At 45.3% G+C, this 13,394-nt stretch overlaps 1 protein-coding gene and 2 long non-coding RNA genes across 3 annotated transcripts in view; 2 read left to right on the top strand and 1 right to left on the bottom strand.

Annotated features, from left to right (window-relative positions):
- Nucleotides 1–13,105, bottom strand: part of LOC139767227 (uncharacterized) — a 191,158-nt gene extending 178,053 nt beyond the window's left edge. Inside the window, exon 1 of the long non-coding RNA XR_011717015.1 lies at nt 12,275–13,105. This is a non-coding gene — a long non-coding RNA (uncharacterized lncRNA). The remainder of the gene's footprint in view (nt 1–12,274) is intronic.
- LOC139767221 (uncharacterized) lies at nt 3,180–4,215 on the top strand. The gene is made up of 2 exons (XR_011717014.1): nt 3,180–3,801; nt 3,840–4,215. It is a non-coding gene; the product is annotated as an uncharacterized lncRNA (long non-coding RNA).
- On the top strand, nt 4,375–8,678 carry LOC139767220 (uncharacterized). The gene is made up of 2 exons (XM_071696351.1): nt 4,375–8,264; nt 8,303–8,678. The coding sequence occupies exon 1, from the start codon at nt 4,492–4,494 to the stop codon at nt 7,147–7,149; it is 2,658 nt and encodes an 885-aa protein (XP_071552452.1). The 5' UTR covers nt 4,375–4,491; the 3' UTR covers nt 7,150–8,264; nt 8,303–8,678.
- Nucleotides 13,106–13,394: the final 289 nt, after the last annotated feature.

The raw sequence follows: 13,394 nt of genomic DNA, 5'->3' as shown, positions 1-13,394 counted from the left end.
TCATCCATTCTCATCGCCACCCCGCCACACACGAAATAGCATTCCTCTCCCCCCTCCCCTCACCCCACCCCCTACTCTCCATCGAGGCAGCGCCAGGAACAGACAAAAAGGCCACATTCGTTCACACTCAGTTTCTAGCTGTCATGTGTAATGCACCGAAACCACAGCTCCCTTTCCACATCCAGGCCCCACAAACCTTTCCCCAGACGCTTCACATGCCCTGGTTCAATCCATTGACAGCACGTCGACCCCGGTACACCACATCAATCCGGTTCACTCTATTCCCTGCACGCCTTTCATCCTCCTGTACGTTCAGTCCCCAGTCACTCAAAATCTTTTTCACTCCATCCCTCTACCTCCAATTTGGTCTCCCACTTCTCCTCATTCCCTCCTTCTCTGAAACATATATCCTCTTTGCTAATCTTTCCTCTCATTCTCTCCATGTGTCCAAACCATTTCAACACACTCTCTTCTGCTCTCTCAATTATACTCTTTTTAATTCCACACATTTCTCTTACCCTTTCATTACTTACTCGATCAAACCACCTCACACCACATATTGTCAAGCTTTTCATTTCCCACCCTTCCACCATCCTCTGCACAACCCTTTCTATAGCCCATGCTTCGCAACCATATAACATTGTTGGAATCACTATTCCTTCAAACATACCCATTTTTGCTCTTCGAGATAACGTTCTTGCCTTCCGCACATTCTTCAACGCTCCCAGAACCTTCGCCCCCTCCCCCAACATGTGACTCGCTTCCGCTTCCATAGTTACATCCGCTGCTGAGTCCACTCCCAAATATCTAAAACACTTCACTTCCTCCAGTTCTTCTCCATTCAAACTTACCTCCCAATTAACTGGCTACTCAACCCTCCTGAACCTAATAACCTTGCTCTTATTAACATCTACGCTCAGCTTTCTTCTTTCACACACTTTACCAAACTCAATCACCAACTTTTGCAGTTTCTTACCCAAATTAGCCACCAGCGTTGTATCATCAGCGAATAACAGCTGACTCACTTCCCAAGCCCTCTCATCCACAACACACTGCATATTTGTCCCTCTCCAAAACTCTTGCATTCACCTCCCTAACCACCCCATCCTTAAACAATTCAAACAACCATGGAGACATCACGCACCCCTGCCGCAAACCGACATTCACTGGAAACCAATCACTTTCCTCTCTTCCTACTCGGACACATGCCTTACATCCTTTGTAAAACTTTTCACTGCTTCTAGCAACTTACCTCCCAAACTATAAACTCTTAAAACCTTCCACAAAGCATCTCTACCCACCCTATCATATGCCTTCTCCAGATCCATAAATGCTACATACAAATCCATCTGTTTTTTTCGATTTCTCACATATATCTTCAAAGCAAACACCTGATCCACACATCCTCTACCCCTTCTGAAACCACGCTGCTCTTTCCCAATCTGATGCTCTGTACATGCTTTCACCCTTTCAGTCAATACCCTCCCATATGATTTCCCAGGCATACTCAACTAACTTATGCCTTTGTAATTTGAACACTCGCCTTTATCCCCTTTGCCTTTGTACAATGGCACTGTGCATGCATTCCGCCAATCCTCAGGCACTTCACCATGATCCATACATACACTGAATATCCTTACCAACCAATCAACAACAAAATCACCCCCCTTTTTTTATAAAGTCCACAGCAATAACATCCAAACCCAACGCCTTGCCGGCCGTCTTACTTCGCCTCGACCAAAACACCCTACATCTGCCACTCGGTCATCAAACACATTCAACAAACCTTCAAAATATTCACTCCGTCTTCTCACTTCATCACTACTTGTTATTACCTCCTCATTCTCCCCTTTCACCGATGCTCCCATTTGTTCTCTTCTCTTACGCACTTTATTTACCTTCTTCCAAAACATCTTTTTATTCTCCCTAAAATTTAATGATACATTCTTAGCTCTCATTTGCCCTCTTTTCCGCCTCTTGCACATTTCTCTTGACCTCCTGCCACTTTCTTTTATACATCTCCCAGTCATTTGCACTACTTCGCTGCAAAAATCGTCCAAATGCCTCTCTCTTTTCTTTCACTAACAATCTTACTTCTTCATCCCACCACTCACTACCCTTTCTAATCTGCCCAACTCCCACCTCTCTCATGCCATATGCATGCGAAAGCGCAAGCTATCACTGCTTCCCTAAATACATCCCATTCCTCCCCACTCCCCTTACGTCATTTGCTCTCACCTTTTGCCATTTTGCACTCAACCTCTTCTGGTACTTCCTCACACACCTCTCTTTTCCAAGCTCACTTACTCTCACCACTCTCATCTCCCCACCTACAAAAAAAAAAAAAACCTACAAATCTTCACCATCGCCTCCACAAGATAGTGATCAGACATCCCTCCAGCTGCCCCTCTTCACACATTATCATCCAAAAATCTCTCTTTTACACGCCTATCAATTAACACGTAATCCAATAACGCCGTCTGGCCATCTCTCCTACTCACATGCGCATATTCATGCATATCTCTCTTTTTAAACCAGGTATTCCCAATCACCAGTCCTTTTTCAGTACACAAATCCACAAGCTCTTCACCATTTCCATTTACAACACTGAACACCCCATGTACACCAACTGTACTCTCAACTGCCACATTACTCACCTTTGCATTCAAATCAACCATCTCTATCACCCGGTCTCGTGCATCAAAGCTGCTAACACACTCACTCAACCGCTTCCAAAACACTTGCCTCTCATGATCTTTCTTCCCATGACCAGGTGCATAAGCACCGATAATAACCCATCTCTCTCCTTCCACTTTCAGTTTTCCCCATATCAATCTAGAGTTAACTTTCTTACACTCTATCACATATTCCCACAAATCCTTCTTCAGGATGAGTGCTACTCCCTCCTTTGCTCTTGTCCTCTCACTGACCCCTGACTTTGCTCCCAAGACATTCCCATGCCACTATTCCCCTTTACTCTTGAGCTTCGTTTCACTCAGAGCCAAAACATCCAGGTTCCTTTCCGTAAACATACGACCTATCTCTCCTTTTTTTCTCATCTTGGTTACATTCACACACATTTAGACACTCCAATCTGAGCCTTCGAGGAGGATGAGCACTCCCCGCGTGACTCCTTCTTCTGATCCCCATTTTAAAAATTTATATATATATATATATTGTTACGGAACACGTGTGTTTGTGTCCACGTGGTTCGTATGTGTCTTGGTGTATCTCTGTGTATGACGTGTCCTGGGTGTAGGGAGCGGCTTCTATCGGCCCGGATCTCACCCTCCCTGACCGTGTTGATTGCCTTAGTAATCATGTCTTGACCCAGACCTTGACCAGCCCTGTAACACCCAAACGTCAGGTCGACGGCGTCAGCTCGACGGCGTCAGGTCCAACCATGGGAACAGCTACGGTGTGTCGTCACGTGCGTTCGCTGCCGGCGTGGACAAAGGAACAGAGGAGGCTGGATGCACGCCACATGTGTAGGCCGGACCTTAGGCCTCCTTCAGCCAATCAAGTCGAGGAGAGGGCATGACAACCAGTCTCTTGACCTATCAAGGGCAATTGTGTCATTGTGACCTATAGCAGAACTAGGTGGCGGGTCGAGGCGTGGCCAGCTGTTCCTGCCTTGTTGGTCATTCAGATAAAAGCTCAGACAATCGTCTGAGACCTTGATTCCTTCACCAGTCTCGAGCCCAACAACAAAAGGTAATGTAGGCTTTCCCTGTCTCGAACCCCGTAGCCACCGCTGCCCTAGGTTGTAAGATGTTACTGTGTCCCGTCAAGTTTGACTAGGTTGTAAGATGTTACTGTGTCCCGTCAAGTTTGACTAGGTTGTAAGATGTTACTGTGTCCCGTCAAGTATGACTAGGTTGTAAGATGTTTACTGTGTCATGCCAAGCTTAACTAAGTGTAATGATATGTTACTGTGTCAAGTCAAGCTTAACTAAGTATAACAACGATGTTACTGTGTTGCGTCAGGTTAGCTAAGTGCAACGATTGTTACTGTGTCACGTCAGAATCTAACTAAATGTAATGCTATCGAGCAAAGTGTCAACGGAAAGAGATCTCCTGGTTTGAAATCTTATCTGGAATTGTTAACATATGTTCAATGTTAAACTCATGTTCAGTGTTAACGTAAATGATTCGTGCCTGATTTATGTGTTCACCTTGTACATTTGAATTCTTTTCATTATAAGTAATTCTAACCTTTGTGTTTGTTTAACCCTATAACGTTAAGATAGCGTCATCCTGAGTTGTGCTATATTACAAATCTACCGTCCTTGCAAAGACGAGGACCAGTAGAGTATTTGTAACATATATATGTTGCTGGCGACCTTGCTATAATAAGTGCTGAGTTCGTAACAATATAAATTGGCGACCTTGTCCGAATATATATTATATTTGAGTTCGTAACATATAAACTGGCGACCCTGCCAGGATTTTTCTTGCCTTAACGGAATCTCTTTCCTTGATTCATTAATCATGTCGTTGATCAGTGTTGACAATACCGCTCAATCATTAAAGTCGGTCAAAGTCTCGATCCTTCCCCATATCCCTAGTGATATTAATGTTGATCTCAGTTATTGGCGAAAGCAGCTAGAGATAGCTAAGATCGATGCACAAGCACAAGTGGCACAGTTACAAGTGCAGAAGAAGAAGACTGAACAAGCTAGGTTAGCTTTCGAACGTGAAAGACTTAGACTAAACGCTTCACCATCAGGACCAGTGTCGTCTCAGTTGGGTAACTTACATGTACCGAAGTTCAGTAAACTTGACGTGGGCAGACGTTCAAATGGCTACGACGACAGAGGGAGGACCAATGGTAATGTAATCCCACCTGAATCTGCTACCTTGCCGGTAACTCGTAAAAGTCAGGGGAAATACTCACAGGAAGTAAAGTTTTGTTCTCATTGTGGCAAGGCTGGGCACCAGGTGAAGGATTGCTGGGCTCGAGCGAAGGAATCCAGAGACTTTACCAAAAGTAGGTCGGTAAGTCTCTTCTCAGCTTTAGGTCCACTTAATAAAGTAGGTAAGGCTGTCCCTGCTCTTAGGAAAGTGAGGGGTTGTGAGAGTGTTAATCAAGTAGTTAAGGATCCGTTCTGTGGGAACTACAATGCGTTCCTGTCTGAGGGTTGTGTCAGTAGATGTGGTGTACGACGAAAAGAAACCGTATCACGGGATTCTGGTGCGCTGCAGTCCCCGATGTTGGATGGCTTGGTGCCGCGAGAAGAGTTTGGAGACCGCGTCTTGCCAGATGGACTGTCGGGTCCCAAGGAAGCTCCACTAGTTGATGTGATAGTAGGAACAGATCTCTTTACGGACCATGCCCTTGTAGGGACTGTAGATAAGTTACCTGTCTTAGACGTGGACGTTGTGTTAGGCAGTGACCTAGCGGGTGGGAAGATGAACCCAGTGCCGGTGTTGCCTACGGGCCCGGTGGAGTCCACGGAGGCAGTGCAGCTTGAGGAAGAGGTACCAGAGATAGTCTACAACCACGATGGTGCCAGGCCTATGACAACTGGCACGGCAGGCCGTGTGCCTGAGGACATAGCCGTTAAGACGGAGGAAGCGAAGACCAGCGAGAGGAAGCTGTGTGATACCCTCTCCCCTGGAGTTGCCTCCGTTGAAACAGTGGATTTAAAGACTCTCCCCCCGAGTAAGGCCAGCGAGAGGAAGCTGTGTGATACCCTCTCTCCTGGTATAGTCTTCGTTGAGACAGTGGACTTAAAGACTCTTCATGCGAGTGAGGACAGCGAGGAGAAGCTGCGTGATACCCTCTCCCCTGGTGTAGATTCCGTTGAGACGGCGGACTTAAAGACTCTGCATGAGAGTGAGGCCAGCGAGAAGCTGTGTGATACCCTCTCCCCTGGGGTAGACTCCGTTAAGTCGGAGGAAGTGAAGTCTCTCCCTACGAGTGAGTCTAGTGAGAGGGAGCTGTGTGATACCCTCTCCCCTGGTGTAGACTCCGTTGAGACTGAGAGTTTGTCTCGCGCCCATTTAAGAGGGAAGACTCTCCATGAGGATGAGATGAGGGAGGAGATGTGTGATACCTCCCGTGCTGATCTCGAGTCTGAACGAGATTCGGTGGGTGAGACTGTGGATTTGTCTCGCGCCCATTCAAGAGAGAAGATTCTCCCTGAGGACAAAATTAGTGAGAAGTGTGATACCTTCTGTGCTGGTTCTGAGTCTGTACAAGAATCAGTGGATGAGACTGAGTATTTGTCTCGCACCCATTCAAGAGAGAAGACTCTCCATGAGGATGAAATTGGTGAGGAGAAGCTGTGTGATACCTCCCATGCTGATTTCGAGTCCGAACGAGACTCAGTGAGTAAGACTGTGGATTTGTCTCGCTCCCATTCAAGAGAGAAGATTCTCCTTGAGGACAAAATTAATGAGAAGATGTGTGATACTTCTTGTGCTGGTTACGAGTCCGTACAAGAAGCAGCAGATGAGAATGAGGACTTGTCTCGCGCCCATTCAAGAGAGAAGACTCTCCATGAGGATGAAATTGGTGAGGATAAGCTGTGTGATGCCTCCTGTGCTAGTTTCGAGTCCGAACGAGATTCGGTGGGTGAGACTGTGGATTTGTCTCGCGCCCATTCAAGAGAGAAGACTCTCCATGAGGATGAGATGAGGGAGGAGATGTGTGATACCTCCCGTGCTGATTCTGAGTCTGTACAAGAATCAGTGGATGAGACTGAGGATTTGTCTCGCACCCATTCAAGAGAGACTCAGGAACGGAGGACAATATGGCCTGACAAACGATCTCGTTTGAGAAGGTTTGAGGCGGGCGACGAGGTGTTGCTTCTACTACAGCAGCCAGGTCAACCCTTGGTTGCCCGGTTTCAGGGTCCCTACGCCATCATCTGGAGTGTAGGAGACTCAAATTACCTTGTCTCTATCCCCGATAGGCGCAGAAGTCAGAGTTTATGCCACATCAACGTGCCTAAGCCATGTTTCAGTCGTGAACCTCTCCCCTTGGAACCGACGGTGCCAGTCTGCATCATCTTACGTCCAGCGGTAGCCGCGTGTGAGGAAGCCGACGACTTAGCTACGAGTGTCTCGGAGACCTGGGACCCGGGCGGAGGTGTGAGAAAACTGAACTCGGATATGGTTGGGTACTGTAGGATGTCATTGTAAATTTTGCAACACTCGCAATCCCCTTTGACAGTTGTTGATGTTTGGAATGAGCAGTGTGAGACAGTCTCTCTCATCAATTAGGAACACTACTTTTTTTAACTGTTATATTTTGCAGGCTCCAACCAGATTAGCTGTGAAGGCCAGCGATGCTGACGCTGAAGTCCTCGTGCAGGAGGACAGAGAGAAGGTTGAGCCCAAACAAATAGCCACCATGGAGATGGAACCTTTGTCTGTTATTTGTGTTATAACACTTTATATATTTGTGTCCTTCAGGCAATCAGTTTAGAGTTTACTGACTACCAACCCCTTTCAAAATGTTAAGTTATGGGATCGGAGTCAGATATTAATCAGGTGGGCCTTGTTTTTCTTTTTCAAGAGTAGTTAGATATTCACCATATTGCTGGCGCACATAATGTGTTAGCCGATTGTTTATCCCGCTCTTAACGCTAGAAAATTCCTCTTCTAGGAATTTTCTCCTTTAAGGAGGGGGGTGTTACGGAACACGTGTGTTTGTGTCCACGTGGTTCGTATGTGTCTTGGTGTATCTCTGTGTATGACGTGTCCTGGGTGTAGGGAGCGGCTTCTATCGGCCCGGATCTCACCCTCCCTGACCGTGTTGATTGCCTTAGTAATCATGTCTTGACCCAGACCTTGACCAGCCCTGTAACACCCAAACGTCAGGTCGACGGCGTCAGCTCGACGGCGTCAGGTCCAACCATGGGAACAGCTACGGTGTGTCGTCACGTGCGTTCGCTGCCGGCGTGGACAAAGGAACAGAGGAGGCTGGATGCACGCCACATGTGTAGGCCGGACCTTAGGCCTCCTTCAGCCAATCAAGTCGAGGAGAGGGCATGACAACCAGTCTCTTGACCTATCAAGGGCAATTGTGTCATTGTGACCTATAGCAGAACTAGGTGGCGGGTCGAGGCGTGGCCAGCTGTTCCTGCCTTGTTGGTCATTCAGATAAAAGCTCAGACAATCGTCTGAGACCTTGATTCCTTCACCAGTCTCGAGCCCAACAACAAAAGGTAATGTAGGCTTTCCCTGTCTCGAACCCCGTAGCCACCGCTGCCCTAGGTTGTAAGATGTTACTGTGTCCCGTCAAGTTTGACTAGGTTGTAAGATGTTACTGTGTCCCGTCAAGTTTGACTAGGTTGTAAGATGTTACTGTGTCCCGTCAAGTATGACTAGGTTGTAAGATGTTTACTGTGTCATGCCAAGCTTAACTAAGTGTAATGATATGTTACTGTGTCAAGTCAAGCTTAACTAAGTATAACAACGATGTTACTGTGGTGCGTCAGGTTAGCTAAGTGCAACGATTGTTACTGTGTCACGTCAGAATCTAACTAAATGTAATGCTATCGAGCAAAGTGTCAACGGAAAGAGATCTCCTGGTTTGAAATCTTATCTGGAATTGTTAACATATGTTCAATGTTAAACTCATGTTCAGTGTTAACGTAAATGATTCGTGCCTGATTTATGTGTTCACCTTGTACATTTGAATTCTTTTCATTATAAGTAATTCTAACCTTTGTGTTTGTTTAACCCTATAACGTTAAGATAGCGTCATCCTGAGTTGTGCTATATTACAAATCTACCGTCCTTGCAAAGACGAGGACCAGTAGAGTATTTGTAACATATATATGTTGCTGGCGACCTTGCTATAATAAGTGCTGAGTTCGTAACAATATAAATTGGCGACCTTGTCCGAATATATATTATATTTGAGTTCGTAACAATATATATATATATATATATATATATATATATATATATATATATATATATATATATATATATATATATATATATATATATATTTTTTTTTTTTTTTTTTTTTTTTTTTATACTTTGTCGCTGTCTCCCGCGTTTGCGAGGTAGCGCAAGGAAACAGACGAAAGAAATGGCCCCCCCCCCCATACACATGTACATACACACGTCCACACACGCAAATATACATACCTACACAGCTTTCCATGGTTTACCCCAGACGCTTCACATGCCTTGCTTCAATCCACTGACAGCACGTCAACCCCTGTATACCACATGACTCCAATTCACTCTATTTCTTGCCCTCCTTTCACCCTCCTGCATGTTCAGGCCCCGATCACACAAAATCTTTTTCACTCCATCTTTCCACCTCCAATTTGGTCTCCCTCTTCTCCTCGTTCCCTCCACCTCCGACACATATATCCTCTTGGTCAATCTCTCCTCACTCATTCTCTCCATGTGCCCAAACCATTTCAAAACACCCTCTTCTGCTCTCTCAACCACGCTCTTTTTATTTCCACACATCTCTCTTACCCTTACGTTACCTACTCGATCAAACCACCTCACACCACACATTGTCCTCAAACATCTCATTTCCAGCACATCCATCCTCCTGCGCACATCTCTATCCATAGCCCACGCCTCGCAACCATACAACATTGTTGGAACCACTATTCCCTCAAACATACCCATTTTTGCTTTCCGAGATAATGTTCTCGACTTCCACACATTTTTCAAGGCTCCCAAAATTTTCGCCCCCTCCCCCACCCTATGATCCACTTCCGCTTCCATGGTTCCATCCGCTGACAGATCCACTCCCAGATATCTAAAACACTTCACTTCCTCCAGTTTTTCTCCATTCAAACTCACCTCCCAATTGACTTGACCCTCACCCCTACTGTACCTAATAACCTTGCTCTTATTCACATTTACTCTCAACTTTCTTCTTCCACACACTTTACCAAACTCAGTCACCAGCTTCTGCAGTTTCTCACATGAATCAGCCACCAGCGCTGTATCATCAGCGAACAACAACTGACTCACTTCCCAAGCTCTCTCATCCCCAACAGACTTCATACTTGCCCCTCTTTCCAGGACTCTTGCATTTACCTCCCTTACAACCCCATCCATAAACAAATTAAACAACCATGGAGACATCACACACCCCTGGCGCAAACCTACATTCACTGAGAACCAATCACTTTCCTCTCTTCCTACACGTACACATGCCTTACATCCTCGATAAAAACTTTTCACTGCTTCTAACAATATATATATATATATATATTTATTTATTTATTTATTTATTCTAATTATTTTGCTTTGTCGCTGTCTCCCACGTTAGCGAGGTAGCGCAAGGAAACAGACGAAAGAATGGCCCAACCCACCCACATACACGTCCACACACGCAAATATACATACCTTTACATCTAAACGTATACATATATATATATATACACACACAGACATATACATATATACACATGTACATAATTCATACTGTCTGCCTTTATTCATTCCCATCGCCAACTCGCCACACATGAAATAACAACCCCCTCCCCCCTCATGTGTGCGAAGTAGCGCTAGGAAAAGACAACAAAGGCCCCATTCGTTTACGCTCAGTCTCTAGCTGCCATGTAATAATGCACCGAAACCACAGCTCCCTTTCCACATCCAGGCCCCACACAACTTTCCATTGTTTACCCCAGACGCTTCACATGCCCTGGTTCAATCCATTGACAGCACGTCGACCCCGGTATACCACATCGTTCCAATTCACTCTATTCCTTGCACGCCTTTCACCCTCCTGTATGTTCAGGCCCCGATCACTCAAAATCTTTTTCACTCCATCTTTCCACCTCCAATTTGGTCTCCCACTTCTCCTCGTTCCTTCCACCTCTGACACATATATCCTCTTGGTCAATCTTCCCTCACTCATTCTTTTCATGTGACCAAACCATTTCAAAACACCCTCTTCTGCTCTCTCAACCACACTCTTTTTATTACCACACATCTCTCTTACCCTATTATTACTTACTCGATCAAACCACCTCACACCACATATTGTCCTCAAACATCTTATTTCCAGCACATCCACCCTCCTGCGCACAGCTCTGCCTATAGCCCACGCCTCGCAACCATACAATGTTGGAACCACTATTCCTTCAAACATACACATTTTTGCTTTCCGAGATAATGTTCTCGACTTCCACACATTCTTCAAGGCTCCCAGAATTTTCGCCCCCTCCCCCACCCTATGATTCACTTCCCCTTCCATGGTTCCATTCGCTGCCAGATCCACTCCCAGATATCTAAACCACTTCACTTCCTCCAGTTTTTCTCCATTCAAACTTACCTCCCAATTGACTTGACCCTCAACCCTACTGTACCTAATAACCTTGCTCTTATTCACATTTACTCTCAACTTTCTTCTTTCACACACTTTACCAAACTCAGTCACCAGCTTCTGCAGTTTCTCACATGAATCAGCCACCAGCGCTGTATCATCAGCGAACAACAACTGACTCACTTCCCAAGCTCTCTCATCCACAACAGACTGCATACTTGCCCCTCTTTCCAAAACTCTTGCATTCACCTCCCTAACAACCCCATCCATAAACAAATTAAACAACCATGGAGACATCACACACCCCTGCCGCAAACCTACATTCACTGAGAACCAATCACTTTCCTCTCTTCCTACACGTACACAGATCCATAAATGCTACATACAAATCCATTTGCTTTTCTAAGTATTTCTCACATACATTCCTCAAAGCAAACACCTGATCCACACATCCTCTACCACTTCTGAAACCACACTGCTTTTCCCCAATCTGATGCTCTGTACATGCCTTCACCCTCCCAATCAATACCTTCCCATATAATTTCCCAGGAATACTCAACAAACTTATACCTCTGTAATTTGAGCACTCACTCTTATCCCCTTTGCCTTTGTACAATAGCACTATGCAAGCATTCCGCCAATCCTCAGGCACCTCACCATGAATCATACATACATTAAATAACCTTACCAACCAGTCAACAACACAGTCACCCCCCCCCCTTTTTTTTATATAAATTCCACTGCAATACCATCCAAACCCGCTGCCTTGCCGGCTTTCATCTTCCGCAAAGCTTTTACTACCTCTTCTCTGTTTACCAATTCATTTTCGCTAACCTCTCACTTTGCACACCACCTCGACCAAAACACCCTATCATCAAACACATTCAACAAAACTACAAAATACTCACTCCATCTCCTTCTCACATCACCACTACTTGTTATCACCTCCCCATTAGCCGCCTTCACTGAAGTTCCCATTTGTTCCCTTGTCTTACGGACTTTATTTGCCTCCTTCCAAAACATCTTTTTATTCTCCCTAAAATTTAATGAAACTCTCTCACCCCAACTCTCATTTGCCCTCTTTTTCACCTCTTGCACATTTCTCTTGACCTCCTGCCTCTTTGTTTTATACATCTCCCACTCATTTGCATTATTTCCCTGCAAAAATCGTCCAAATGCCTCTCTCTTCTCTTTCACTAATAATCTTACTTCTTCATCCCACCACTCACTACCCTTTCTAATCTGCCCACCTCCCACGCTTCTCATGCCACAAGCATCTTTTGCGCAAGCCATCACTGCTTCCCTAAATGCATCCCATTCCTCCCCCACTCCCCTTACCTCCTTTGTTCTCACCTTTTTCCATTCTGTACTCAGTCTCTCCTGGTACTTCCTCGCTTAAGTTTCCTTCCCAAGCTCACTTCCTCTCACCACTCTCTTCACCCCAATATTCTCTCTTCTTTTCTGAAAACCTCTTCAAATCTTCACCTTCACCTCCACAAGATAATGATCAGACATCCCTCCAGTTGCACCTGTCAGCACATTAGCATCTAAAACTCTCTCTTTTGCGCGCCTATCAATTAACACGTAATCCAATAACGCTCCCTGGCCATCTCTCCTACTTACATACGTATACTTATGTATATCTCTCTTTTTAAACCAGGTATTCCCAATCACCAGTCCTTTTTCAGCACATAAATCTACAAGCTCTTCACCATTTCCATTTACAACACTGAACACCCCATGTATACCAATTATTCCCTCAACTGCCACATTACTCACCTTTGCATTCAAATCACCCATCACTATAACCCGGTCTCGTGCATTAAAACCACTAACACACTCATTCAGCTGCTCCCAAAACACTTGCCTCTCATGATCTTTCTTATGCCCAGGTGCATATGCACCAATAATCACCCATCTCTCTACATCAAGTTTCAGTTTTACCCATATCAATCTAGAATTTACTTTCTTACACTCTATCACATACTCCCACACCTCCTGTTTCAGGAGCAGTGCTACTCCTTCCTTTGCTCTTGTCCTCTCACTAACCCCTGACTTTACTCCCAAGACATTCCCAAACCACTCTTCCCCTTTACCCTTGAGCTTCGTTTCACTCTGAGCCAAAACA

Source organism: Panulirus ornatus, chromosome 59 (genome assembly GCF_036320965.1).
Source record: "Panulirus ornatus isolate Po-2019 chromosome 59, ASM3632096v1, whole genome shotgun sequence".
Taxonomy (NCBI): Eukaryota; Metazoa; Arthropoda; class Malacostraca; order Decapoda; family Palinuridae; genus Panulirus; species Panulirus ornatus.
The sequence above is the reverse complement of the archived record's forward strand: the minus strand, read 5'-3'. Positions and strand labels throughout refer to the sequence as shown.